Here is a 25,246-nt window from a genome sequence, read left to right as displayed (position 1 = left end):
ATGGATTGTCCTTCAGGATAGATTGTAGATCCTTGATGATGCGCTGGAGATGTTTTAGTTGGGGGCTTTAGGTGACGGCTAGTGGTCTGTTACTTTCTTCGTTGGGCCTGTCTTGTAGTAGGTGACTTCTGGGTACGCCTCTGGCTCTGTCAATCTATTTCTTAGCTTCACCAGGTGGGTATTGTAGTTTTAAGAACTCTTGATAGACATCCTGTAGGTGTTTTTCTGTCTGAGGGATTGGAGCAAATGCGGTTGTATTTTAGAGCTTGGCTGTAGACAATGGATCGTGTGATGTGGTCTGGATGAAAGCTGGAGGCATGGAGGTAAGTATAGTGGTCAGTAGGTTTCCGGTATAGGGTGGTGATTATGTGACCATCACTTATTAGAACATTAGCGTCTAGGAAGTGGATCTCTTGTGTGGGCTGGTCCAGGATGAGGTTGGTGGTGGGATGGAAATTGTTGAAATCCTGGTGGAATTCCTCAAGGGCCGCCTTCCCATGGGTCCAGATGATGACGATATCATCAATGTAGCGCAAGCAGAGTAAGGGCATTAGGGGACGAGAGCTGAGGAAGCATTGTTCTAAGTTAGCCATAAAAAATGTTGGCATACTGTAAGGCCATGCGGGTACCCATAGCAGTCCTGCTGACATGAAGGTATAAATTGTCCTCAAATCTGAAATAGTTGTGGGTGAGGACAAAGTCACAAAGTTCAGCCACCAGGTTTGCTGTGACACTACAAAAGTGATTTTTCCTCCCTTGGTATTCTACTGTTAGTTGAATTGTCTTGTTAGACTGAATCCCCCACTTGGTAAGGCAACGCCTATTCATGATCTTATAGACCTCTCTTGCCTCCCTCCCCAGTCATTTCTTTTTTAATCTGAACAGTACTAGTCTTTTTAATTTCTCCTCATGGAAGCTGTCCCATGCCCTTTTAATCATTAAATATACTATTTGGAGATATACCTATCTCATAGAACTGGAAGGGACCCTGAAAGGTCATCAAGTCCAGCCCCCTGCCTTCACTAGAAGGACCAAGTACTGATTTTGCCCCAGATCCCTAATTGCCCTCAAGGATTGAACTCACAACCCTGGGTTTAGCAGGCCAATGCTCAAACCACTGAGCTATCCCTCCCCTCCATTGTTGAAGTTCTCTGCACCATTTCCAATTCTAGTATCATTTATGAGCTGAGTTGACTAGAACTGCACACAGTATTCAATGTGTGAGCATACCATGGATTTATACAGTGGCTTATATTTACTGTCTTGTCTATTCCTTTCCTAATAGTTCCTAACATTAGCTTTTGTGACTGCTACTGCACACTGAGTGGATGTTTTCAGGGAACTAGCCCATGATATCCAGGATCTTTCTTGAGTGGTAAGTGCTAAATTAATCCCAACTATATATAAAAAAATGCAGTCTGTTTTCCAACATGAATTACTTTGTATTTATCAACACTGAATTTTACCTGCCTTTTTGTGACCCCGTTTTGTGGGATCCCTTTAACTTTTTGAAGTCTGCTTTTGACTTTACTATCTTGAGTAATTTTGTATGGTTTAAACTTTGCCACCTTACTGTTTACTCCCTTTTCCAGATCGTATATGAATATGTTGAACAGTACAGATCCTTTGGGGAACCTGCCATTTACTTCTTTCCATTGTGAAAACTGTTAATTTACTCCTGCCCTTTGTTCCCTAGCTATCCTTAGCAGTTACTGATCCATAAGGACCTTCCCTCTATCCCAGGACTACTTGCTTTTGTTTAAGAGCCTTTGAGGTGGGACCTCAGTGAAGGCCTTCTGAAAGTCGAAGTACACTAGATTACCCCTGTCCACATGCTTGATACCCTCAAAGAATTCTAATGGGTGAGGCATGATTTCCTTTTACAATACTCATGGTGACTCTTCCCAACATATCTTATTCATCTTAAATATTTAATTTGGACAGGATTTAAAGCATTTTCTATTCCATCACGGTGCTAGGAGTTTAATTTCACTGTACAGACTTGTACCTCACTTCAGGCTGCATGGACTTCAGTTTTTCTTGCATTCTCCATCTTCCCCCAATCCCTTGGTGATGGTGTGGAAAAGCTCAGTTAAAGTAGATTTTTGCATTTTACCTGGATGACAGATTTGCACCGTCCTGATCTTGGTGAACACAGTAGCATGTTGTGAAAGTCTTCAAATAAGACAGTTCTAGAGTAAGAGTGTATCCAAGCACACTCATCTATAGCTGTAGCTTTTAGTGCACTTCAAGTGCATATAAACATTTCCCATTTCACAAGTGAGTGATATTTTTTCAAGTTACTTTCCTGTCACCACAGCAAGAGGGGTTTGATATTTTTTAAAAATTAGTTTATTGGAGTACAACAGTGAAATGCTGTAGCTTTTGCTATTACAATATTTATGGAGAGAAATACAAGTTAATATTCTTCTGTATTCCAAGCTTAAAGACTTTCACTTGATCTAGATTTACTACTTATCAACTTTAGTTTGTTGTAGTTTCCTAAACTATGAAACATATGCAACTGTGCTGAACCTAAGAGTGGTTTTTTTAAATGTATCAGGTTATGCAGAGAATACTTCACCCCTTAATGCCTTTGTCTTTATAATTATAAGTTAAGTCTTTAGGATCCCATGCTATGAAGACCTTATTCATGGCAAGGTATTTCAAAAATGTCAGGCTGCTTAGATATGTAATAACTGGGCTGTCCTCAGTAAACTCAAAGCAAGATGTCAAGTGGGAGAAATAGTTTGAATGAAAGCAACAGATTGGCACTATTACTTCCAGTCAACACTACTCCACACGGTTATGTGTGATAGTAAAGGGTCTAATTCCATACTTAAATAAGTGATTCACCACCAGCTGGAGATATTTAATGACTTTTGAATGGGTTAAGAATCATCCGACGAAAGAAAGCATAGTTTAGGCCTGGTCTACACTAGAAAATTAGACTGGCATAACTACATCACTCAGAGGTGTGAAAAATTCAAGCCCCTGAGTGGTGTAGTTAAGCTGACCAAAGTCCCTGTGTAGCACTAGGTTGACAGAAGAATTCTTCCATTGACCTAGTGCCTCTTGGGGAGGTGGATTATCTACACCAATAGGAGAATCCCTCCTGTCAGCATAGGCATTACAGCAGTGCAGCTGTAGTGTTAAGTGTAGATGTACCCTTAATGTTTTATACTGCTGCCCCTCAGTATAGCACTTGATCACCTTCCATGTAAAACTGATTAGCAATAGCCATCTCTAGTAGACTGGATGGTCATGTGAGGTAGGGTTCTGTTGCTAGTTGGAGGAGAGGAGGTTCTTTTTAAACTCCCTACTGGGGCCAGGCACAGATAGAAGGGGATGTTGAGTGCCATATCTTGTCTCACTGGTTGCAAGTATAAATTCAGAAGTGAGACTTAATTGAGCGTTACACCAAAAGGCTGACAAACTATGGTGAATCTGTGACCAGATTGGTGGGATATAGAAATGGGAGCATCCAGGAAGACTTAGATTGGTCTCAACTTCTGCTAGCTGCTTAAAGTGCAAGCACAGTTAATGATACCCAGGATATGTGAATTGCTACATAAATGTTTAAGCCTGCTAGAAATTTGTCACCTGTTCCACCCCCCTGGGGAAAAGGGAAAAACTCAGCTTCTTTCCCTGTTAACAGCACATGTTCGATTACTGAAACTACTTTATGGTTGTACAGTAGAATCTCGGTTACGAACATCTTGGGACTAGAGGTTGTTCATAACCCTGAGCAAAACATTATAGCAGTTCTTTCAAAAGTTTACAACTGAACACTGACTTAATAGCTTTGAAACTGTATTATGCAAAAGAAAAATGCTACTTTTAACCATTAATTTAAATGAAGAGCACAAGTTTCTTTACCTCAAATCTTTAAAAACTTTCCCTTTTTATTTTACTAGTTTAACACAGCACTGTACTCCCCCCACCCCCATCTCTGCTGCTGCCTGATTGCATACTTGCAGTTCCAAAAGAGGTGTGTAGTTGACCAGTCAGTTTGTAACTCAAGTTCTACTGTACATTTTTTCTGTAGGTAACCTTATGGCCTTGGCACCTGTCTAGCCACCTCAGTCATGAATAAACTTATTCTCAGCACCTCAAACACAGGGATGTACTATATCCATTTTACAGATGGTGACTATAGGCATAAAGAACCAGCTCTAAGGCTTACTCCCATGCCTTAACTACATATCTATCCTTTCCCCTCTTATAGGCTTGAATAGTTATCTAGTTGTTCATTTCTATACCTTCGTATTTTTCTCTCCTGAACTACCATCAAAGTTGCTAAGTTTTTGGTGGGTTTCTTTATTGTCCCAGTTCCTGTATTTTAGAGCCTAGAAACTTAGTTTGCTAAATTTTCTGCATTGTAGAAGCTAAGGGAATCTGTGGTGACTTATATCTCCCTCAGCTATAGCAAGCATATCTGCAAGACTGCTGTTTCTGTACTGTGGAACGCTTGATGTCCATTAGATCCCACTGACCCCTTACTTTACTTGCCCTGAAGAGCTCTGTGTATTTCCCTCTTTACTGCTCCTTAGCCCAGCAGAGTCTCACTTAAGGGATGTGAATACAGGGCTATATAAACAGAAACCTACTAAGCTTCCTTCTGAAGAGATTCTTACATTAATAATGCATCTTTAGAAACTACTGGAAAATCACAAATCAGAAGAAGTTAAATGCTGATTAAGTGGCACAGAACTGGAATGTAAGTCAGACTAAAATACCCAATGAAAACTTCACCCTGACAAGTGAGATCCTTGGTTTCACAAACTTGCAAAGGGGTTTCAAGTTTTACACTCTTCAGCACGGTCATTTTGAAACAGTGAGGGTCACACTTCTGTAATGGTTGGAAAAAATGCACTGTAGCTCTGTTCTGCTGCCTTATAGCTAGTATCTGATTCAGCTTTCTCATAGCTCCTTTTGCATAGCTCTCCCTTCCCACAGCTCCTAGTGCATCAAGAGGGTTCAGTGAATTTAGTGTCCAATGCCATGGTTTATTCCTCCCTCCTTCCCCCTCTCCCCTGAAAAAAGCAGATAGCACCAAATATTCCATCCTGTTCAGTTAGGAGTCTAAATAGACTTAATGCCCTTACTCATTCTGAGCTCTAAAATCTGAAACAGTCAGGAAAGTACTGAGTTGTAATGAAGTAAAACAGTTCCCTAATGACAGAACATCTCTCTACTTTGCAAGGGCCTTATTCAAAGCTATGTATTTGGAAAATTATTACAGAAGCACCTTTGGACCATCACAGTTCCAATAAAGCAACATCAGACTGCAGAATTAAGCACATTGCCAAATAACTAGAACAGCTGCACTATTTGTTACCAAACTTTCTAACTTAATCATGTTTAGCACAATTGCAATAGTCACTTCGCTTTTGCAAAAATATTTCTAAAAGCAAAATTGACTTTTAAAATGCCTACAATTACTCATACCTGATTGGATTTCTGGACACAGTAAGAGAAGGACAATATAAAAATATACTTAAGTAAATTATAGCACAAGACCAAGTTAAAACACTTTTTACAAGAAGAACTAGAGTGATGCTCCAGTGTTTGGGTTTCTTGATGAAGCACACCACACTTGGTGACAACAAAAGGGAATATCCAGCAAACGCTGCATCACAAACCACTAGGATTTCTCAGTGTCAGTCTGCATTTGATGCCCCAGATCTCCTTGTTCTTTTTGCTGCCAACCGTTGGCCGTGCAATGGTTGTAAAATGTGAACAATTGATCTTTATGTGGGGAAGCGTTTCTTTTAGGAGCTGTAGGGAATTGTCAGTCACTATTCCAAAAGCTTGAAGAGTTTTTAGTGTGGGAATTTCACCAAGCTCACTAGAAGGGAAGAAACAAAACAAGCAGATCAGTAGGCTGAAAAAAAGGCGTAAACCTTTTATTCAAACTGAATAGTACAATTTTTCATGAAAAATCTGAAAAATAGTATTTTGGATAAATGTTTGCTCCTATCTAAAAAAAATCCCTGATTTTAAATATACTTATCTGGTGATTCAGTAAGAAGTTCAATTGCCAAACCAGCTTGAATAGAGAAATAGGAATTTAAATGCAATGAAATGTCAGTAACTTTATTCATAGCCTCTCACATGCTAGATTATTGCAGGACATGGTTGGTTTATTTACTGTCTCTGCAATAACAATGGACTATTAAAATCCACATTCAGAATAAGTGGAGCAAATTGTGCCGAGATGGTAAATCCTACACATCAGTCATCTTAGTTAATGATTAACTATTTTTCACTGTATGGAATATTCTTATTTATCGTCAATGGTGTGCTAAGTCCTTTACAAGTGAGAACAGAGGTAGACATGAATCAAACTCTGAATGCTCAGGAAGGAGAGGATAAGGAGCTTAATCTTGATAACACAGGGCAAAAAATAACCAGTGAATAGACTCTGGGGTGGACAAGGTATGTGATGTTTGTGGTGGTGGTCTGAAAGGATTGAAGGGTTATGGCAACAGGCCAGATAAGGTGGTAGTGGCAGTAACAGGGTTAAGATTAGTCTGGACAAGGGAGCAGCAGAATGGAATTTGTGGTAATGTCTGAACTGGTCATACAGACCAAGTTCCTTGTGTTTGCCCAGCTATCATTTAAATGTGTATTTGCAAGTACAGTCAGGGACAGATGGATTCATGAGAAGGAACAAACACTACAGAGCTATCCCACAGCCACACCACTATCAGTGTTAAAGGTCTTCCAACTCCCATTTTAACAGCCTAGGTTTAGGAATCAATATAGATCCATTGCAAATTCTTATTTTTAAACTTTGTCAAACAGAATTTTATTGTAAATACATTGTTTCAACAAGTTTTATATTATGCATCCAATCATTTAATGCTTTGTTTTACTAAATATTATTCACAATTTTTTGTGGGCCCTAGGTAAGGAGGGAATCTATCTTGTTGTTTAGAAAATAGAAATGGCTTAATGAATAATTTCCTTAAGGATATTCTACTTCAGCAGCTCCTTCATAGACAGAGGTGGCAGTAGCTCTGTACTACTGAGCAAATAACCTGAGTTTTAAAATTCCTTCAGCTCAGCTACCTAATCCTCTTTAAAGGGATATGTAAATAGTTACAGAACTATTAGTCTGTGATATGCTTTCACATACTTAGTCCCTTCTCACTACTACTGAGAAAAGTGACACTAACATTGACATAGCTGACCCAGTAACAAACTGAAAGTAAAATGTTTCAGTCATCCTTAAGTGTCTCCATTATATGTAAATATTGAAGGAATCTCAGATCAGTGTAATGTGTGGTTCAAAAGATCCTTGCACTTCTATAATATTTTCCACCAGAGAATAACACGTCTTGGGAAGAGATTTTTAAATGACAGGCAACCAACTCCTACTGAAAGTCAGTAAGAGTAAGATGCCAAACTGCACTTGGCACCTTTGAAAACTGCTCCCTTTGCTAAAAATCCTCATGGACCACCATGAGACAGATGTTCCCATTTTATGGACGGAGGAAGTACAGCTAATTGATTTGTCCAAGATCACACAGCAAAGCTGTATTAACATGAACAGCTTCTGATTTAATATGGCGTTTTAACAATCAAAAGCATAACTTCCTTTAATACCTATTTAAGAACACCAATGTGGCACATCATACATTTGAACTAAAACCCAAAATGCTTTAGAGTTAGAGGGAAAAACAAAAATTTCACCTGTAGTTAACTTTACACTTTATGGGGCAGTTACTCAGATGGTGTAAATGGAACTAGGATAGTTCCACTGATGTCAGAACCATGTTGATTTACAGGACCTGAAGATCTGGCCCTATTTTTTTGTTTTTGGTCAGTTTGACAACCATAATTTTGTATTAGAGAAAAAACTACGTTAAAAGATGTTCAGGCTGCAAAATCAAGCACTCAAAAGTTAGGAAATGCCAAAGTTAAGGTTGCCTATGCGACTTTAGTTCATGCATTATGACAGTCTTTAATTAGATGACTGCATACTACTTTTCTCCATGACACTAGCCTCATTCAGTTCACAAGGATGTTCCTGGTCTGAGGGAAGAATCGGGGTTATGTAGTGAATGAAGAAGGGTACTGCAAAAAGAAAAAATGGTCTCATGGTTCAGGCAGTTGAATGCTGCCCTGGAGAACTGGATTCTATCTCTGCCGCTGCAACAGAGTTTCTATGGGATGCTGAGTAAGTCACTTAAACCAAACTTTTCACAGGTGGTCACTGGTGTCATTTTTTGAGTGCCCAATGTGAGACTCTGGTGTCTGCTTTGCAAAAATGCTATGCACTCACAGCTGTAACCAAGTCAATTAGAGCTGTGATTTGACCATGTAAAAAGATATATAATGCTAAGTACTCTGAAGAAAAATAAATAAATTCGGTCTTAAATGTCAAATCTGGCACTCATTAGTGGACACTTCTGACCTTAATCTTTTGGGGCCAGATTTTTAAAGATATTTAGGTGCCCAGTGAAATTTTCAATGAGTGTTAGGCAGCTACATATTTTTAAATCTGTCCCTCTATGCCTGAGTTATCCATCTGTAAAATGGGGATAATACCCTCATACCTCTCAGAGGTTTTGTGCAAATAATTGGTCTGCTAAACCCAGGGTTGAGAGTTCAATCCTTGAGGGGGCCATTTAGGGATCTGGGGGCACCAAAAATAGTTGGGGATTGGTCCTGCTTTGAGCAGGGGGTTGGACTAGATGGCCTCCTGAGGTCCCTTCCAATCCTGATATTCTATGATTAATGTTTGTGATGCATTCAGATAGTGTAGCAATGAGCATCATAGAAAAGCCTGTAAGGAAATGAATTTGATATTCCAAGCAGTGTTTGAATGATGTGCAATAAGTAAGGCATAGGGCCACAATGAGAATAAAACAAAATAGCGATTAGTTGCTCAGAGTACCATCCAAGCTGTGCACTCAATGAGGCAGGGGTCCTCTGGAAAAGACAGTACATGTAATTAGATTCTATCATAATGCATATACACACAAGGGAGGCAAATTAAGGTTATATAGGCAACCTTAATTTGAGCAATTCCTAACTGAGTTTTTTTACTTTGAACCTTAATATTCTTTAACTTCCTCAGTATAAAAGGTGAACTTGAAAGGAAAAAAAAACAACACACCAAGGAACTCTATTAGGTGGAATCATATTTACATCCACATGGTTCAACCAGCAGAGCTGGAACCTTTAGATCCACAGCTCAGGCCTATGCTGCTTGAGCTAAAGCATTCACCGATAGCAGTAGTAGGTTGTCATGTGCATGCACCAGCACTAGAGGGAAATGAGACAGACGCTTCACCAGGGGGTTTCATAGATTTTTGCTGACCCCAGTGGAGAACCAGTAGTAATCAGCTCCATTCTGCCTCTTAGTTCCAGTCTTCCTCTTGTTTTTAAAAATATTATTTGCAGTTCAAGATCCTGAACTTCTGTATAGACTTAAACAGTTTAAGTATTTGATTTTAATAGTAAACTATAATGGGTGTAAGACATTACTCACAGTAAGTCAGCAGGAGAGATCTGATAACATCTACTAAGAGACAAATGCTGTAGGCAGATGAGCTGATGAAAATATTGAAAACATTCAGGCTTCAACATTGCACTGTCACTGTAATAAAGGTGATATACAAAAGTAGGATTAAAAACATTTCCTTTCCAAGAACACAATAGAAGCAAAGTTTCAAGTGTTTCTGAAATTCAGGGAGAAACGTTTTGTATGCATTAAACGCTTATCTGCCTTCAGAAACTTTCACCAGCTTATTAAGTATTTTCAAATTTAACATGTTTTCTTCCTTACATATTAGAAATTCTTCACCAATTTCTATCATTTTTATTTTTTGGAGGGGGGGAGCAGTAGCTTGTTTTGCAGGAAGCTGTTTTGGCACAGGAATTTAGGACACAAAAGGAAATTGCTCTACATGTCAAGAGTTCTCTAACCAGTGTTTAGTTGATATGGCAAAAAATCAAATTATACTTTGACATTTTATAATCATGTTACAAATGCATGACAGGTATATTACTCCTGAGGGAATTCTGCACCCCCCCAAAAAAAAAGTTCTGCACACAATATTTTAAATGTTTGCAAAATTCTGTATATTTTATTGGTCAAATAAATGTGCAGGCTCCAGCATGGCAGTGGGGAGCACAGGTAACTGGCTGCATGGAGGTGGGAGATCACCCTGCAGTCCCACCTGGACATGGAGTCAGCAGTAAGGCTGCACCCGACCCTGACACACCAAGGCCCTGTCTCTCCATGTCAGGTGCACCAAGATAGCAAAAGAGAGGGACAGGCTCTTGCATGCACACCCAGCCCTGGCCTCCGATCCAGGTGTGGGGCAAGCAGGCTCAGCCCGGCGCGATCCAAGCGTGGAAGGGCTTAATGTGGGGTGAGAGGGTTCTGTGTGGGGCAATCTTGATACAGATGGCTCAGTGGGGGGGGACCGGGTATGGGGGGGAGAGGACAGAGGACTGGATGCACAAGGTCTTGTTGGAGGGGGTCTTGGGTACAGGGGCAATGGAACTCTGCAGGGAGTCCAGGTGAAAGAAGTTAGGGTGGGGGGGGGGGAGAATGAGGCTTGGTGGGGTGGAGGTCTGTATGCAGCTGGTTGGGGATCAGTGAGGTAGGGAGTCGCTGGGCCTACTTAACTTGGAAGCCTGAGCTGCTGCTGGGGGGACGCCACATGCTTGGCTCCCGCTTACTACCCATAATTCCCCTATCCCCATCTCTTACCCAACCCATTGCCCCTCCCTACTGCCCTGTGCCCTTCCTACCCCCCTTCCCAACTGCCTCTTCTCCCCACCCCACCACCCTCCTTACCCTGCCCCGCTGCAGGCCTTCAGTGCTGTACAGAAAACAGGATGTTTCCCACCACACAGACGGGGGCATGACCAGCACTAGGACCCAGGAGGTGGTGTCTAGCTGCAGTCAGCAGAGCTGAACAGCACTCTGCTTCAGCTGGACAGCTCTGTGCTCTCAGCAATTGGGAGCGGGGGGCCAGTGGCATGTGACAGTGCCCCCCCGCCATGGGCATCCCCACCACTGCCCCCATGCAGCTTCCCCCTCATTTTCTGCAGTGGGGACACGAATTCTGCGTGCAGTGGTGCAGAATTCCCCTGGGGGTAAATGAGTTTAGCTTATCCCTTCCAGAAAAGTATTTTTTCTGTTTCAGTAATTAGCATATTACCCAAGAAGGTACTGTCAAGCTGTATATCCCCTGTGACGTACAGTCAGCAGCACTTAATACACTGAGATCTGATATATAAGGCCACCATTTTCTCATCAGAAATTATTGTACCTTAAGTCTGCTATTAACTTCAAGACTTCATAGCATTTCTCTTGACAGCCAACCCTGGCATACAGCATGTGCCCACAGTACTATAAGGATTCTTGGTAGCGGTGCAGCTCATTGGCAGCTGCCCCAAGTGAGAACAGCCCTGAACCCAAGTAGCACAAAGGCAGCTTAAGATACCTTTGCCTCTACCCCATTCAGGCTGCAATTTCTATCTCCTTGGGGGGCTCCAGCACAGAATCTGCCCCCTATGCATCTGGATTTCTGCCAGCAAATGCTACAGGAACCTATGAGTGAACCTAGCCTAAAGTTTATAGCACAACCGATCAGACATCTGGAGGGGGCAAAGGGAAGAGGAGGGTGCATAACCAATTCTCAGATAAATTCACCTATGTTAAAACAAGTTTTAGATGTGATCTTGTACTAAATGCTATGTATTCCCCACCCTTTATTATCGAACTTGCTCAGAATCAAAATAAGTAAACTCTATAGTAACATCGCAAACAGGTTTCCGTTTTCACACTCAGAACTCTCAGCCCAAAAGGTGAGTTTCAGAAACTTTCTGTGAACAATTTCTGTCTCAAGGAATTTATTTATTTATTTATGGTAAAGTTTAGCAGAATACCTTCAAAATGTTTGAGCTGGCCCCAGTGTGATTGGAGAGGCAAGAAGGGGTCAAGAATTACCATTAAGAAAATCCCAGCATATTGTGATAGTCAGTACTACAGTAAACAGGAAACGATGGGCACAGTTTAAGAACCTGATCAGAACAGACCCCAGATGAAGCCTGAAATTTAGCAAAGAAATAACTGTTCCAAGGAGTGACATCTGTGCTGGGGGAGGGGGGGGGGGAGAGAAGATCTTGCCTGAAGGTGCTCAGAAACAACAGTGATGAGCCTGGTATGAAAATGTATGTAGATATTGATCACTCACAGGTTCCTCTGGCTTCTGCTAGCACAAACTCAGATGTACAGGGACAGATTCTGTGATGTGGCTCCAGAGAGACAGAAGTTGCAGCCTGAATGGAGCAGGGGCAAAGATGTCTTTATACTGTTTGGATTCAGGGCTGCTGAAGAGTTTGATACACAGTTTTTTACCTTAAATCTAACTCGACGAGATAAGGGCATCTTGTCACCAATGTCTTAATGTCTGGAAGGGGGGAAAACAAAAAAACAAATGTACATAAAATCAGCCAGGCACTTTTTCCCAGCAATATTACAGCTTCTCCTGACCAGTAAAAGCTACCTTTTAAAGTTGCATTTGGTTTGAATTATTCACTGCTAACATGGAGTAAGTTCCATGTTCCCTACTAACGTGAGTTCTTGACAAAAGGTTGTACTTGTTTTAAAGAACATTTGTACTGCACTTGAAACATACCAAATCTTTTTCACCTACTGTTGTTCGGTGCAGACCCTTAAAAGGATTTAAATGGTCTTAGCTTTGTCCAAAAAAAAAAAAAAAGTGCCCCGGAAATGCCATTTGCACTATCAATATACAGTAAAAGCTTTTTTTAAAAACCAGCATGCTGGGGGAACAGGGGATGCTGGTAAATTAAAAATGCCAGTTAAATCTGAGGGAGGGTTTTGGAGTGCGGGGTGGGTGCAGGGCAGGGGCGTGGGAGGGGCTGCGGGTCACAGCTCTAGGAGGAAGCTTGGGTCCATGAGGGATCTTGGAACAGGGGGTTGGGGCATTAGAGGGGGCTTGGGATGCCAGATGGAGGGGGCACGCACCTCCAGCGGCTCCCTGTCCCTGCTGCTCCTGGCGGAGATACGGCCATGCAGCTCTGCAAGCAGGCACATTGCATCAGTCTGCAGGAACTGCCCCCCCCGGCCCTGCAGCTCCCATTGGCCATGGTTTCTCAGTGCTGCTATTTACCTGATATCTGTAGATTTTGTCTGTATCCGCTAAAATTTAGTTGGGTTACATTTGTAGAAATGTGGTTGACTGCTGCTTTAATGTGATCAGTTGTGAAGTCACACCAGGACAAGTTCAGCTCTTTTAATCTATGCACAAATAAAAATACATCAATTTGGAAGCATTGCAGAAACATAGGTTTGGCCTTAAAGGCATCCACATACTATTCAAATACCAAAAAAAAAACCAGAAAAAAAAAAAAACCCCAACCCTGTACATGCTATATACCATCAAGTTTCTTCATTAATGACACCAAATTTCAAGAGATCAGATTAAATAGATGGCACAGAGGAATAATAATGGGATAAAGAGCATCTTGGTTGTCAAAATGCATCAAGCCAGCAATGGCAAAGTAATCATCATTTGTTGTTGCTGTGAAGTGGGGTATCTGCTATAGTCTGGTTCCTAACGGATAAGAATCCACCTTTAAAGAAGAAAAATACAGATATTCGCTCCTTAACCTGTCCATTATTAATTGGCCATCTGATTTAGTTTGTATTTTTTATAATGTACAGAAATATCATACATGTTTTGACTACAACCCTCTTCAACCCTTCACAAGTTGCTTGTCTTAGACTGTAAGCTCCTTGGGGCAGGCACTGTATACTCCTTTGTGGGTGCTACTAGATTACAAATAAATAACCACTACTACTGACAATTTTTTTTGGTTGTCTCATCGTAGGTCAAAGAAATGAGTCATCCTCTCATCCTACGGATTCCTCAAGAACAGAGTTAAAAACATTGGCGAGGCAAAGAAATGTACATGATGTATCAACCCCGCACAGGGCCAACAGGGACTGAACAAGCATTGTGGGCCCAGGAGATCACGCCCCTCACTTCTGCTGCGTATGGTCCAGGTAGAGGGGACAGATAAAAGGAGGCAGCTCAGCTCAGTCAGTGTTGGTGGAAGAAGAGGAAGGATGTGTGCTGCAGGCACCTGCAGAGGAACCATTGACTCTCCATGGGTCTGGGCTATGCTGTGGATGACCAGCTGACTGCAGAGACACCGAGGTGCTGCCAGCTGAGGAGGTGCCCGAGATAGTAGGAAGAGACCCAGAGAATCTGTTAGGAGCTGATTCTCTATACAGGGTTCAAGTGTTTACCAGCTTCACAGGGCCCTCAGTCAGAACCTGGTGAAGTAGGGTAGGCCTGGGTCCTCCTGCCCCATATTTGCCACTAGATGTGGCTACCAGGGTCTCCCAATATAAACTGATTGTTTGCTCTGCCCTACCCAAAGGATCAGAGTCCCAACTGCTTGTGTTTGCCTCAGCCAGGAAACCCAGGCGCTACAGACTGCTTGTTTGCTCTGCCTCAACAGGGGTCCTGGACCCCTTGATTGTGATCGTTTGGCACAACAAGGAATCTCGATAACCATGTAACTGGGTGTGTCACCCCACACTGGGCAAACAGGGGCAGCTCCCGCTCTACACACCAAGCCCCCCTGTGATATGTTGTGGCACCAGTCCTGTTACTTACTATCAAAATATAGCACCATCTAAAGCAGTGTTTCCTCAACCTGTGGGTCGGGACCCAAATTGGGTCTCCAGAATGTTTCAAAGGGTCCCATGGCAGCTCCTGTTCCCTGGGGCTGGCCAGGCTCGCCACCCTGCTCCAGGTACTGCAACCTCTGGGGTCCCAGTGCCAAACCTGAGCGGCGCTGCAACTCTGGAGGTTGCAATGCCTAGAGTGCAGCGCCAAGCCCAGCCAGACCCACAGCACAGCAGCTGTAGGAGCGGCCACTATGGGGTGAGTGCCAGGCAGAACCTAGCTCCCTCCCTCCCCCGGGTGCAGGATCCGACTGAAGCCACCCCTGGGGCCTTCACCCCCAGACTATTTACTGGGTCATGACAGGCCATAAACATTTACAAATGGGTCCAGAGCCCAAAAAGGTTGAGAACCACTGGCCTTGAGGTCCCAACCAAGATCAGGTCCTCATTCTGCTAAGCAGTGCAGATACATGTAGCAAACAGTCACGGTTCTAAACAGGGACAATCTACAAGACAAAGAAAATATTCCCATTTTACAGATTGCAAATTGTGGCATAGAGATTAAGGTTTTGTTTACACAACTTGCACTGGTATAACTGAGGAAGTATGTTTAAACCCACAGTACATTTTAAGCTTGCCTTTGCATTAAATAGTTTCTCCAACATTACACAAGAACTCTGGATTCATTTTCTGCCACAGATCTCCCAAGTCCCAGTTCAGTGCCTTAACCACAGACTATTCTTCTTCACACTGGCAGATCACAGAACGTTAGTCTGCACAAGCTGTCAAGTTTTTATAATGGTACTGCATCAGCATTAAAAAGTCTGTGTGTTTGAAGGATTATTTTGACATCTTAACATCACATGATCTTTTCTACTATCAAAGCTGCACACACTGTGTAAAGGGGGCTAATCAGATGCCATTTCACAATTTTGAAGACACTTTCACATTGACAGAGTTTGACTTGTCTCTCGCAATAAGGAAATCAACTTTAACTGTGTCTGTTTTGAATATCCTCATGCAAACTGTTTTTTTCAGATAAATGTACCAGTCTTTAAGGAAGAGGAGAAGTTTAACAAAAAACATGAATTATCTGAATCTTCAGCAGAGGATAATACCCTATTTAGATGTTCAAGAGCACAAATTATAGTTCATAAAAGTTATACACCCATGCCAGTGGGGTACTCGTTGATATTCCTGGGAGAAATGATCATCTAAGTGCATAAATTCATTCTGTCTTACCCAGAACAGCTGATCAACATCATCTCCAATGCTTCTGCAGAAAATTCAGAACATCCAGAGAGATTTAATCGCACCAAACTAGAATTCTGAGCGATGCTTCTGTAAAGACCACAGATGGAGAGTCAGAATGCTTTCACATCTCTCCAGGTATCAATTTTATAATTTGTTTTCATAACTTTAAGGCCATCCTGAGCCTGGAACTTTATTTAGTAAAGATACATTTGTGCATCTTTGCCTAGTGCAGGGGTTCTCAAACTGGGGGTCGGGACCCCTCAGGGGGTCGCAAGATTATTACATGGGCGGGGGGGTCGCAAGCTGTCAGCCTCCATCCCAAACCCTGCTTTGCCGCCAGCATTTATAATGGTGTTAAATATATTTTAAAAGTGTTTTTAACTTAAAAGGGGGGTTGCACTCAGAGGCTTACCAGTACAAAAGTTTGAGAACCACTGGCCTAGTGAGCCCTAGGTTTTCAATTTAACAGTTAAATAGATGTTCTGTAACTGTTTACCTGCTACATTAGTGTACTTGATGAATCATACACTTGGAGAGTTATTATCACTAAGGTCCTGGCCAAATTCCTATTTAGATATTTACATTCTGCCTAACTGAATGTTTCCTTGCAGTTTAATGTTTCGCTACTCTTCCTGTTACTATGCGCTGTTAAACAGCTGCCATGTTTCACCACAGAGGTGGCTGCATTTTTGTGATGGATAAAGCAATTATCCCATTTGTAAAATAAGCCTCAATCCTGTAAATAGATGTGCCTATGCAGACCCCCTGAACCCAAGTGGGATCTTGCTGAAGTCTGTGCTAGTCTAGCTATTTACAAGATGAGAGCCCACATTTGTAAGTTGTCTGGTATGCAAAAGGTTCCCAAGTTATTGAATACTTCTTGCAATGAGGCGGAGTGGCCTCATCCCAGCACAGAGGAGGTTAACTCACCCTGTTAGGCTCAGCTAATCCCGTCCCTTCTCTCTCTCGCAGAAAGTATAAGAAAAGGACCCAGCACCTCAGTTAGAGCCAGACCAGGGAAGGAGCAAGACGTCTGTCCCAGGGAGCCAAACAGCTAGCAGAGCCCACAACTGGCTGTGGCAAGTGATGAACCTCCAGAGCCAGCTTGGAGGGAAGGCAAACTGCTACCCCGGAAGACGGAGAAACCCAACTAGGGAGTGGAAAGTGGACTGTCTGACAAGGAGAGGGGGAACCAAGCCCCGGTGGCCATGGAGCAGCTCCACCAGATGCTGGTAGGAAATAGCCCAAGGAAAAGAGACATGGACCCCCACGTTCTCCTGGCAACCCCACAATGGAATCACCTGTCATTTCTAGTGCCCTGGGCTGGGACCTGGTGGAGCAGGGTGGGTCCGGGTTCCCCTGTCCCCAATCCCCTGCTTTGGGCTGGATGAATGCTAACCCTTAGGTCAGAAGGCCAGAGCCACTGACTGTTGACTTGCTCGGCTCTCATTCAGGAGGCCTAAGCGGCTACTTGCTCAGCCGCAAGCTAGAATGCCTGATAGACTAACCAGGCATGAGCGCTGATTCCCTGATGCCACCAGAGGGGGTGCCCACTCACCTAATGATATCATCTGAAAGCACTAGTCCTTCCAAGCTGAGGTTCTGTAGTTGATCACAACGACAAAGAATAGTATGGAGATCTGCAACATTTATTGTGCAGTTGGACATGTCCATACGTTGCACTCTAAGAGGTCTAAAGAGGGGAAAGGAGAAAGGCAGACAATACAAAATGGATTTTAAACACTTTTCTAAAATTGAGGTAGTATGCTGCATTTGTATACCACAAATAAATGCGTAACTAGCAGAAAATGTATATGCTTTAATGCATGTCTGATCCATCAATATTACTAAGCTGGCTACCAAAACTGCAAAATTCTATTTACTTTGAGGCATACAAATCTTTCAGACTCATATCTCTGTCTATGCTAGAGTTAAATCATATTTCCTTTAACTTTGCATAGAAATATACTTCAGGGGTCAGAAGTTCTTGGTTCTTAAAAAAAAAAATTGAGTAATGGTAGTAGACTATACTTCTCAAGATTGTGTTAATCAGTTCTTGGACAATTCTGAATCAAGAAACAACAGAATGCAGTTCCCTCGATATTCAGCCCAGTGCCTTATTCCCTGCTCCATGATGCCTCCATTCCAAAATTTATAGATGGCACAAGTGTGACAACCAGAGGTGCTAAACCAAATAGATTGGTTGAACTATATAAAAAACTGAAAGGGAGACTTTGTTTCAGGGCACCAAGAGATGGTGACAGCCTTACCGGTTATTTTTAAACAATGGTTTCCCAATACAGGATCTTGGACAACGGAACACAGTTACACCTACAGGGAGCAACTGCCCAATCACTCCTGGAAGCAGATTTTTACCAGTCAGATCAAGGGTCTGCCACAGTGATTCATCAAACCTAGGGAGGAAAGGAGTGTGATTGTTAGTAAGTAACTGAAGGCCAAAGCAAAGGACACTGCCATCAACAGCTTTTAATATTACAAATGAATGTGCAAAATAAGAAAAAGTCAACTCAGCAAGGATTTACTTATACAAACATTACTGACAGGTTTCAGAGTAGCAGCCGTGTTAGTCTGTATCTGCAAAAAGAACAGGAGTACTTGTGGCATCTTAGAGACTAACAAATTTATTTGAGCATATGCTCAACAAACACAAAAACACATGCTCAAATAAATTTGTTAGTCTCTACGGTGCCACAAGTACTCCTGTTCTTTTTACAAACATTACTGAGATTCTCACTGATCAGACAGTAAAGCGCATTCTTTTTCCTGACTATGAAGAGCCAAGATACTGTATGAAACTCTCTGCAATATTTGACAGGGATTGAAGACCCAAGGAGAGCAGAAATTTTGCTCAACTGAATTGGGGCGCCACTGGTCCCAAGAGGAGGGAACAGGAGAGCAGGGAAGTTGGAACTTTTGCTGCTTTTTCCAGAGAAGGGAAGCAAGGAGTAGAGGGTCCACATGGAGAAGTGTGACTGGGAGGCAGTAGTCTCCTGCAAGTACTGGAACTCTGTGGGAAAGGGGGCATTATTTGTTCAGTGGGAGGCAAGACATAAGGAATTTGGGGGAAGATAGGACTCTGGAATTAATTAATGGAATGGGTGGGTGCATGATAGAAGAGCTCAGACTATACTACAGATTGGGGGAGTGTGTGAGAGAGACACCCCAGGTTTCATTATTGGGAGGAAGAGAGCAGAGGCTTTAATTTAACTACGGGCACAGCCCAAATGCAAAATTTTCAGATAAGTGTAGTTCTCAAGTGACAGTCTCCATTTAAACATCAGAAGGAATCAAATGAGTCTCTAGTCTCTTAATCATGTGTAACCCACTTTCAGTGTGGGCAGAATTACACATGCACATCAAGATAACGAGACCATTTAACAACCTTTAAAAAGCGCCGCTGTTCTCATCACCTACAAGTAAAAAGCAATACTCACGCTAGGCGTTGCCACCTCTTGCAAATCTGGGAAACTTTTAGCAGGTCAGTTAGGGGTAAGTATGCAAAGATCCCCAACAGCAATTCATCTGGCAGCGCATCCCAAGAAATACCTTTAAGAAAACAGTCAATAGGCTTTACATAGATCTGATTCATTTTTGTCCACTGATTAGACATTTCAACAGTTTTACCATTAAACAAAAATATTAAAGACAACAGAAAAATTCCCTGCCCTTCCATCACCATCTCATTCTCTTGTTGATCTATGGCTACACTAGTCCCCTACTTAGGTACTTACATTTCCTTATTGGAAAGGTATATTATTAATAACCCCTTGGATGAGATGGTGGTATTAGGTGCTGTGTGTGTAGGTGCAAAAATAGCTGCCAACAGCACTGTCCCACATTTATCTTCTGAAGCCTGTTTGTCCAACCCATCGTGTTCTGAGAAAGCGTGTGAAGAGTTCCAAAACCAGAATCTTTCTCTGAAAGGGATGCAGCTATTCTTCTCTTGTGCAATTAGCCCTTCTTAAAATTCATGACTCTCCTGACTGCAGCCCCTAATACATATTGTGATATTGCATTTTTGAGCTATTTCACCTGCCTAATAGCCAAACATTCTTTTCTCAAGCAAGTACATTTTTAAGGGACTACGCACATCTAGAAAATGCTGCTACTGCTCCAAAGAGGTCTATGGAACAAAGGAAGAAGGGATTCCCTAAATGGGATGGGAGACCGTGTACATTTTAGATAGGAACCCCAACCAGCACTTCCCAGATCACAACTTTATCTGAAAAGAAATATTTGACAGGTCGGGCATAAAGAAAGTCATAACCATTAGTAAGTTACTAAATGGTAAGGAGGAGGCTCAAACTGAGGTCTTATGAAGGCTCTGAGAATATTCATCTCTTGTGATGTTTAAATCATCTCTTGTGACGTATTATAATCTGTTGCTGGAGAGATGTTTCTGAATCTATCTGAGTTGATTTCTTTTTAATCCACCCTCTGTTGGCCAATACTGCTGTACTACAGATCTGGGAAATGGGCGAAATCCAAAATCCCATTGAATCCTTATTGAAGAAAAACAGAATAGAAGAAATGATTGATAGCTACTATGCAGCCTATCTCTATGACCCATGGGAAATATTTTCTCCAGAGATGATAAAATACTATCCCTTCACAGGTCTCCTTTAAGGAAGCAATAGAGTCAACCACTTCCAAAAAGTAACTCTCTCTTAAGACTTGAAAGAAACACATGATTCACTAGTTCCAGGGCAGAGGTAGGCAAGATTAGGTAGAGCAGAGGTAGGCAAACTACGGCCCACAGGCCATACATAGGCACCAACTTTCTCCAGCGCCGGTGGGTGCCCGTGCCCTCCTCCCCTTTCCCTGTCCCTGCCCCCACCCCGTCCTCAAAGTCCCCGCCCTAACTCTGCCACTTCCCTGCCCCTATTGGATCCCTTCTCCAAATCTCCGCCCCAACCCCCCCTTTTCCCCCAGCACACAATGTTCCCCTTCCTCCCCCACGAATCAGCTGTTTTGCAGTGCAAGCACTGGGAGGGGGGAAAAGCAGGATAAGGTGGCACGCTCCTGGAGGACGCGGAGGCAAGCTTTGGGGGGGGGGGGGGGAGCTGCCGGTGGGTGCTCACCAATTTTTTTCCCCATGGGTGCTCCAGCCCCAGAGCACCCACAGAGTCAGCGCCTATGGGGCCACATCCAGCCCATGGGACCATCCTGCCTAGCCCTTGAGCTCCCAGCTGGCTAGCCCCCAGTCCCTCCCCTGCTGTCCCCCCTCCTCTGCAGCCGTGCGGGCAGCGCACACCTGCAGGACAGCGTGTCTGGCTCCGGCCGGGTGGCGCAGCAGCCAGACATGCTGCTCTGAGCAGCATGGTAAGGAGGCCGGGGAGTTGCATAAGAGGCAGGAGGGTTCCAGGGGACCTTGGATAGGGGGTGGTGTCCCAGGGGGCAGTTAGGGGCAGGGAGGTTAGGGGACAAGGAGCAGGGGTGTCGGATGGGTCGGAGGTTCTGAAGGGGACACTCAGGGGATGGGAAGTGGGAGGGGTCAGATAAGGGGCAGGGGCCAGGCTGTTTGGGGAGGCACAGCCTTCCCTACTCAGCCCTCCATACAGTTTTGCAATCCCAATGTGGCCTTTGGGCCAAAAATTTTGCCCATCCCTGGACCAGAGTCTGCTCAAAGGCATCAAACTTTGTAAGAAGCAACTGAACTATTAGTGATTTGTAGCACCTGACCTCAGTCATTGTTACAAGCTGACACAAGCCTGGGCTGCTGTTACTCTACCTGACTCTGTCTCTCGGAGCAGCCTAGGCCTGCGTGCAATCACAAAGTCCTTGTCCTTCTCTTTCACTTTCTGTCGTTTCTGAGGAGGATAAAGAGACACTAGCAGCTCCTGAGGGGTGTTCTCACTGCCCAGCTTCTCTTTCTTAAGGACAGACACTCCCATGCCGGAGAGTAGCTCTGATGTCTTGGTGGGGTCCCACGACCATGTGAAGCTTGTGGAAACATTGCTCTCTGAAGCTGGGATTTCCTGGAGATGTCTCCTGCAGGAACAGCACAAGTTACACTCATCCACCCCAACACCAAATGTCAGAATTAGAAGTATGTAGAAAGACAAAACACAAAATGGCACAGGTGGCTTCACCTACATCCCCTATGATAAGCAATACAATTCACAGTGAAAAAACACCACCACTTTGTACTTCTATAGCATTCAAAAATCCTATAGGGTTTTACAAACGTTTACAACACCTCCCGACCTGGGATACATATTAGGATCAAACTGAACAGTTCTATGTGATACTCTGTGGGGGAAATAGTCTGAAACACACATACTTAATGGAAAGAAGTAACCTGGGAAGCAGAAATGCTGAAATGGACCCACTTAGGGTGACAAGTAAATCAGACAATGACTTTGCAGCATGATATGCTTGCAAAAAAAGAATATTACAATTTTGAACAGTGGCATCACAAAGGGATGGGAATTTAGTCAACAGCAATGAAGCAGAGATATTGGCTCTGTGATGAGTTAGAATACTGCACATTATCACTGATAAAACCGTAGGAAGACCAGTGAAGGCAGCAGCAATGATTGGTGGCCATGAAGACTGATTTAAGTAGAAATATTTAGCTATTTTAATCTATTTAATTTTGTATTGTTATTTTATTGGACAGGAAAAATAGCAAGGGGAAACTTCAGTCTGAAAATTAACAGTCTTCCTAACATACCGATCATGCTGCAGAATAGTGTGCCAAAGAAATTGGTGGAAATCCAGTTGTTTGGGACTATTACAATGAGACTGCACAAATAACTGGAAGAAAGTCCTGCAATGGCTGAGGTTACAATGAATGATCTAACACAGGAGTCGGCAACCTTTCAGAAGTGGTGTGCCAAGTTCACTGTAATTTAAGGTTTCGCGTGCCAGTAATACATTGTAACGTTTGTAGAAGGTCTCTCTCTAGGTCTATATTATATATATATTATATTGCAAAACTATTGTTGTATTTAAAGTAAATAAGGTTTTTTAAATCTTTAAGAAGATTCATTTAAAATAAAATTAAAATGCAGATCTTATCAATTTAGTGTGATCCTTGCCTGGGATCCCTGTCTGGGGTTCCAACCACCAGCCCCGCTCAGCCCGCTGCCGGTCTGGGGTCCAGCCACTGGCCCTGCTCAGTCTCCTGCCAGCCTCGGTGAGCAGAGCCCCAGGCTGGTAGTGGGCTACGCGGGGCTGGCGGCTGGGGTCCCGGCTGGCAGGAGCTGGCGGACGGAATCCCAGGCTGGCAGCAGGCTGAGTGGTGCCAGCAGCTGGGACCTCAGACTGGCAGCAGACTGAGCCACTCAGCCCGCTGCTGGTCTGTGGTCCTGGCCACCGACCCCGCTCAGCCCACTGTCAGCTGAGTGAATGGAACCCCAGACCGGCACCCCACTGAATGCTGTCAGCACCCCAGACTGGCAGCGGACTAAGCCACTCAGCCGGCCCCACTCAGCCCACCACTGGCTGAGTAAATGGAACCCCAGGCCAGCAGCTCAGCCCGCTGCCACTCTGGGGTTCCAGCTGCCGGCTCCTGCCAGCCGGGGTCTCAGCTGCCGGCCTGCTCAGCCCGCTGCCAGCCTGGGGTTCCGTGGGAGTCCCCAGACCAGCAGCGGGCGCTGAGTGGGGCCGGCGGCTGGAATCCCCTCTGGCAACGGGGCAGCAGCCGGAACCACAGAGCGGCGGTGGGCTGAGCCGCTCAGCCTGCCGCTGCGTGCCGTCAAAAATCAGCTCGTGTGCCAGCTTTGGCACGCATGCCGTAGGTTGCAGACCCCTGATCTAACAGGTCTTCTCCATCTTTCATTGCCAGAACAGCTTCATCCACCTGTGTGAACTCTGTGCAGTTTACAGTCTATAGTCAAGTGTGTGATCTGGTGATTTGAATAAAGAACTGGGAGTCAAGAAATTGAATTCTAATCCTCCCTCTGAAATGGACATCTGCTTTTAGGCTCTTTTGCTTCAATTCCCTCACCTATAGCATAGGGATTACTTATCTACCTCCCAGGGGAATTAAAGATTACAGTGTTTGTACAGGACTTTGAAAATACTGCAGTGAAGGAGTTAGTGCATAAATGTACCCTTATCACTTACTGTATAGAATTAGCATTGGTCAAAGTGTTGTATCACAGGCCTTGTACTGCTAACAGCAACTCTCAGCACAAATTATAGGCATTTATTCTCCATTTTTGGTCCTATTATCACCATGAAGTTGTAAGTAGCCATGGTGTGATGCAAAGTGACATCTGTGAAGTCCCAGAGGGCCAAAGACACAACCGTCAATGAGTATGAACTCACTTAACCTCAGATGCTTGAAAATATGCTTCATTTATAGAGGGGACTATAATGAACTGGCCAACAGCTGTAGGTCTCTGCCTTACACTGTGTAGATCATCAGAACTACACAATTATGTCCACACTGCTATTCACTAAGGGAGATTCTGTTTTAGCTCAAGCAACAGGGCCTGTGTCTTCGAAGCAGCGGGGATCTAGCTGCACTACTGCATAACATTCCAAATAATCACAACGTGCAGCACAGTAAAAACTGCAAAATCCTCCATGAATGCGGGTTTGTTACAGGATCACTGTATTTTGGACAATACCTACAGACTCACCCCCCGCCACAAGTCACCACCATCCAGGCTACTGGCCCCCATACTCAGCCCCGCTCAGATTTCCGCCAAAATCACATGGCTACCTGCTATTAACTACCCGTTAGCGAACACAGTAAGACGGTGCCTTTAGGCATGACTTGTGCTCACCAGGGTAGCCTTGGGGGATGCAGATGCGGTTTCCCATCCCCTGGGCAGAGGTGGAAGGGGCAGAAGCACGTACAATATACTGCAGCGTTAGGGACCTAACATCGCGTAGACAGACGGATAACAAAGCCCAGTGCAGCGCTTTGCACGCACCCCCCACAACACAGCAGCAGCCTATGCGTTGGGCGACAACTACCACCACCCACCCCTTCCCTCTGCAACCCCCAGTGCAGCCCACCCCTAGCACGCCATCCCCACGCGGCTCCGGCCAGCTGCCCCCGGCCGCCGCATTACCTGTGCATGGTGGCCTGGCGCAGAGGCATTAAAAGCTGGGAGCCTTGGTCCCCGCTAACCAGCAGCAGGAGCGACCGTCCCTTCCCGCGCCGCCTCTCTGCGCAGCAGCAGCAGCACCACCGAACTGAGCGCGGCCGGGGCAACGTTCCATCCCCCAAGGCGCGCGCGCTACTCCTAACGGAAGTGGGGATAGCAGCTGGAGCAGAGGCAGCCGCAATGCCTCCTGGGATTTGTAGTTCAGCGG

General features: G+C 44.0%; 1 protein-coding gene and 1 long non-coding RNA gene across 6 annotated transcripts; one reads left to right on the top strand and one right to left on the bottom strand.

Moving 5' to 3' along the window:
* Window positions 1–1,315: 1,315 nt before the first annotated feature.
* LOC123373001 lies at window positions 1,316–17,795 on the top strand. Of its 5 annotated transcripts, none has more exons than XR_006580508.1 (4): window positions 1,316–1,375; window positions 13,891–14,237; window positions 15,734–16,084; window positions 16,922–17,795. It is a non-coding gene; the product is annotated as an uncharacterized LOC123373001 (long non-coding RNA). The 5 variants fall into 5 exon arrangements; XR_006580509.1 differs by lacking the exon at window positions 1,316–1,375 and adding an exon at window positions 8,038–8,188 and having other exon boundaries at window positions 13,891–14,219; XR_006580507.1 differs by lacking the exon at window positions 1,316–1,375 and adding an exon at window positions 8,038–8,188.
* SKP2 (S-phase kinase associated protein 2) lies at window positions 3,069–25,190 on the bottom strand. Its single transcript, XM_045021734.1, has 10 exons — window positions 25,003–25,190; window positions 21,702–21,961; window positions 19,405–19,516; window positions 18,220–18,363; window positions 17,508–17,642; window positions 15,938–16,036; window positions 13,170–13,297; window positions 12,392–12,443; window positions 9,506–9,613; window positions 3,069–5,851 (listed from the first exon to the last, which is right to left on the bottom strand). The coding sequence occupies exons 1-10, from the start codon at window positions 25,029–25,031 to the stop codon at window positions 5,638–5,640; spliced, it is 1,281 nt and encodes a 426-aa protein (XP_044877669.1). The 5' UTR covers window positions 25,032–25,190; the 3' UTR covers window positions 3,069–5,637.
* Between the last annotated feature and the right edge of the window lie 56 nt (window positions 25,191–25,246).

This window comes from Mauremys mutica, chromosome 6 (assembly GCF_020497125.1).
Source record: "Mauremys mutica isolate MM-2020 ecotype Southern chromosome 6, ASM2049712v1, whole genome shotgun sequence".
Taxonomy (NCBI): Eukaryota; Metazoa; Chordata; order Testudines; family Geoemydidae; genus Mauremys; species Mauremys mutica.
Note: the sequence above shows the minus strand (reverse complement) of the source record. Positions and strands in the feature narration are given on the sequence as shown.

Bases quoted from the DNA above. Each gene is read 5' to 3' on its own strand.
- SKP2 (XM_045021734.1), bottom strand. From the start codon at position 25,031: ATGCCTCTGCGCCAGGCCACCATGCACAG. The intron at 13,298-15,937 runs GTAAGACAGAAT...ATTTGTGCATAG, and splicing joins ATGTTGATCAGCTGTTCTGG to ATTAAAAGAGCTGAACTTGT. The intron at 5,852-9,505 runs GTGAGTAATGTC...CTTCCCTTCTAG, and splicing joins ATCTCTCCTGCTGACTTACT to TGAGCTTGGTGAAATTCCCA.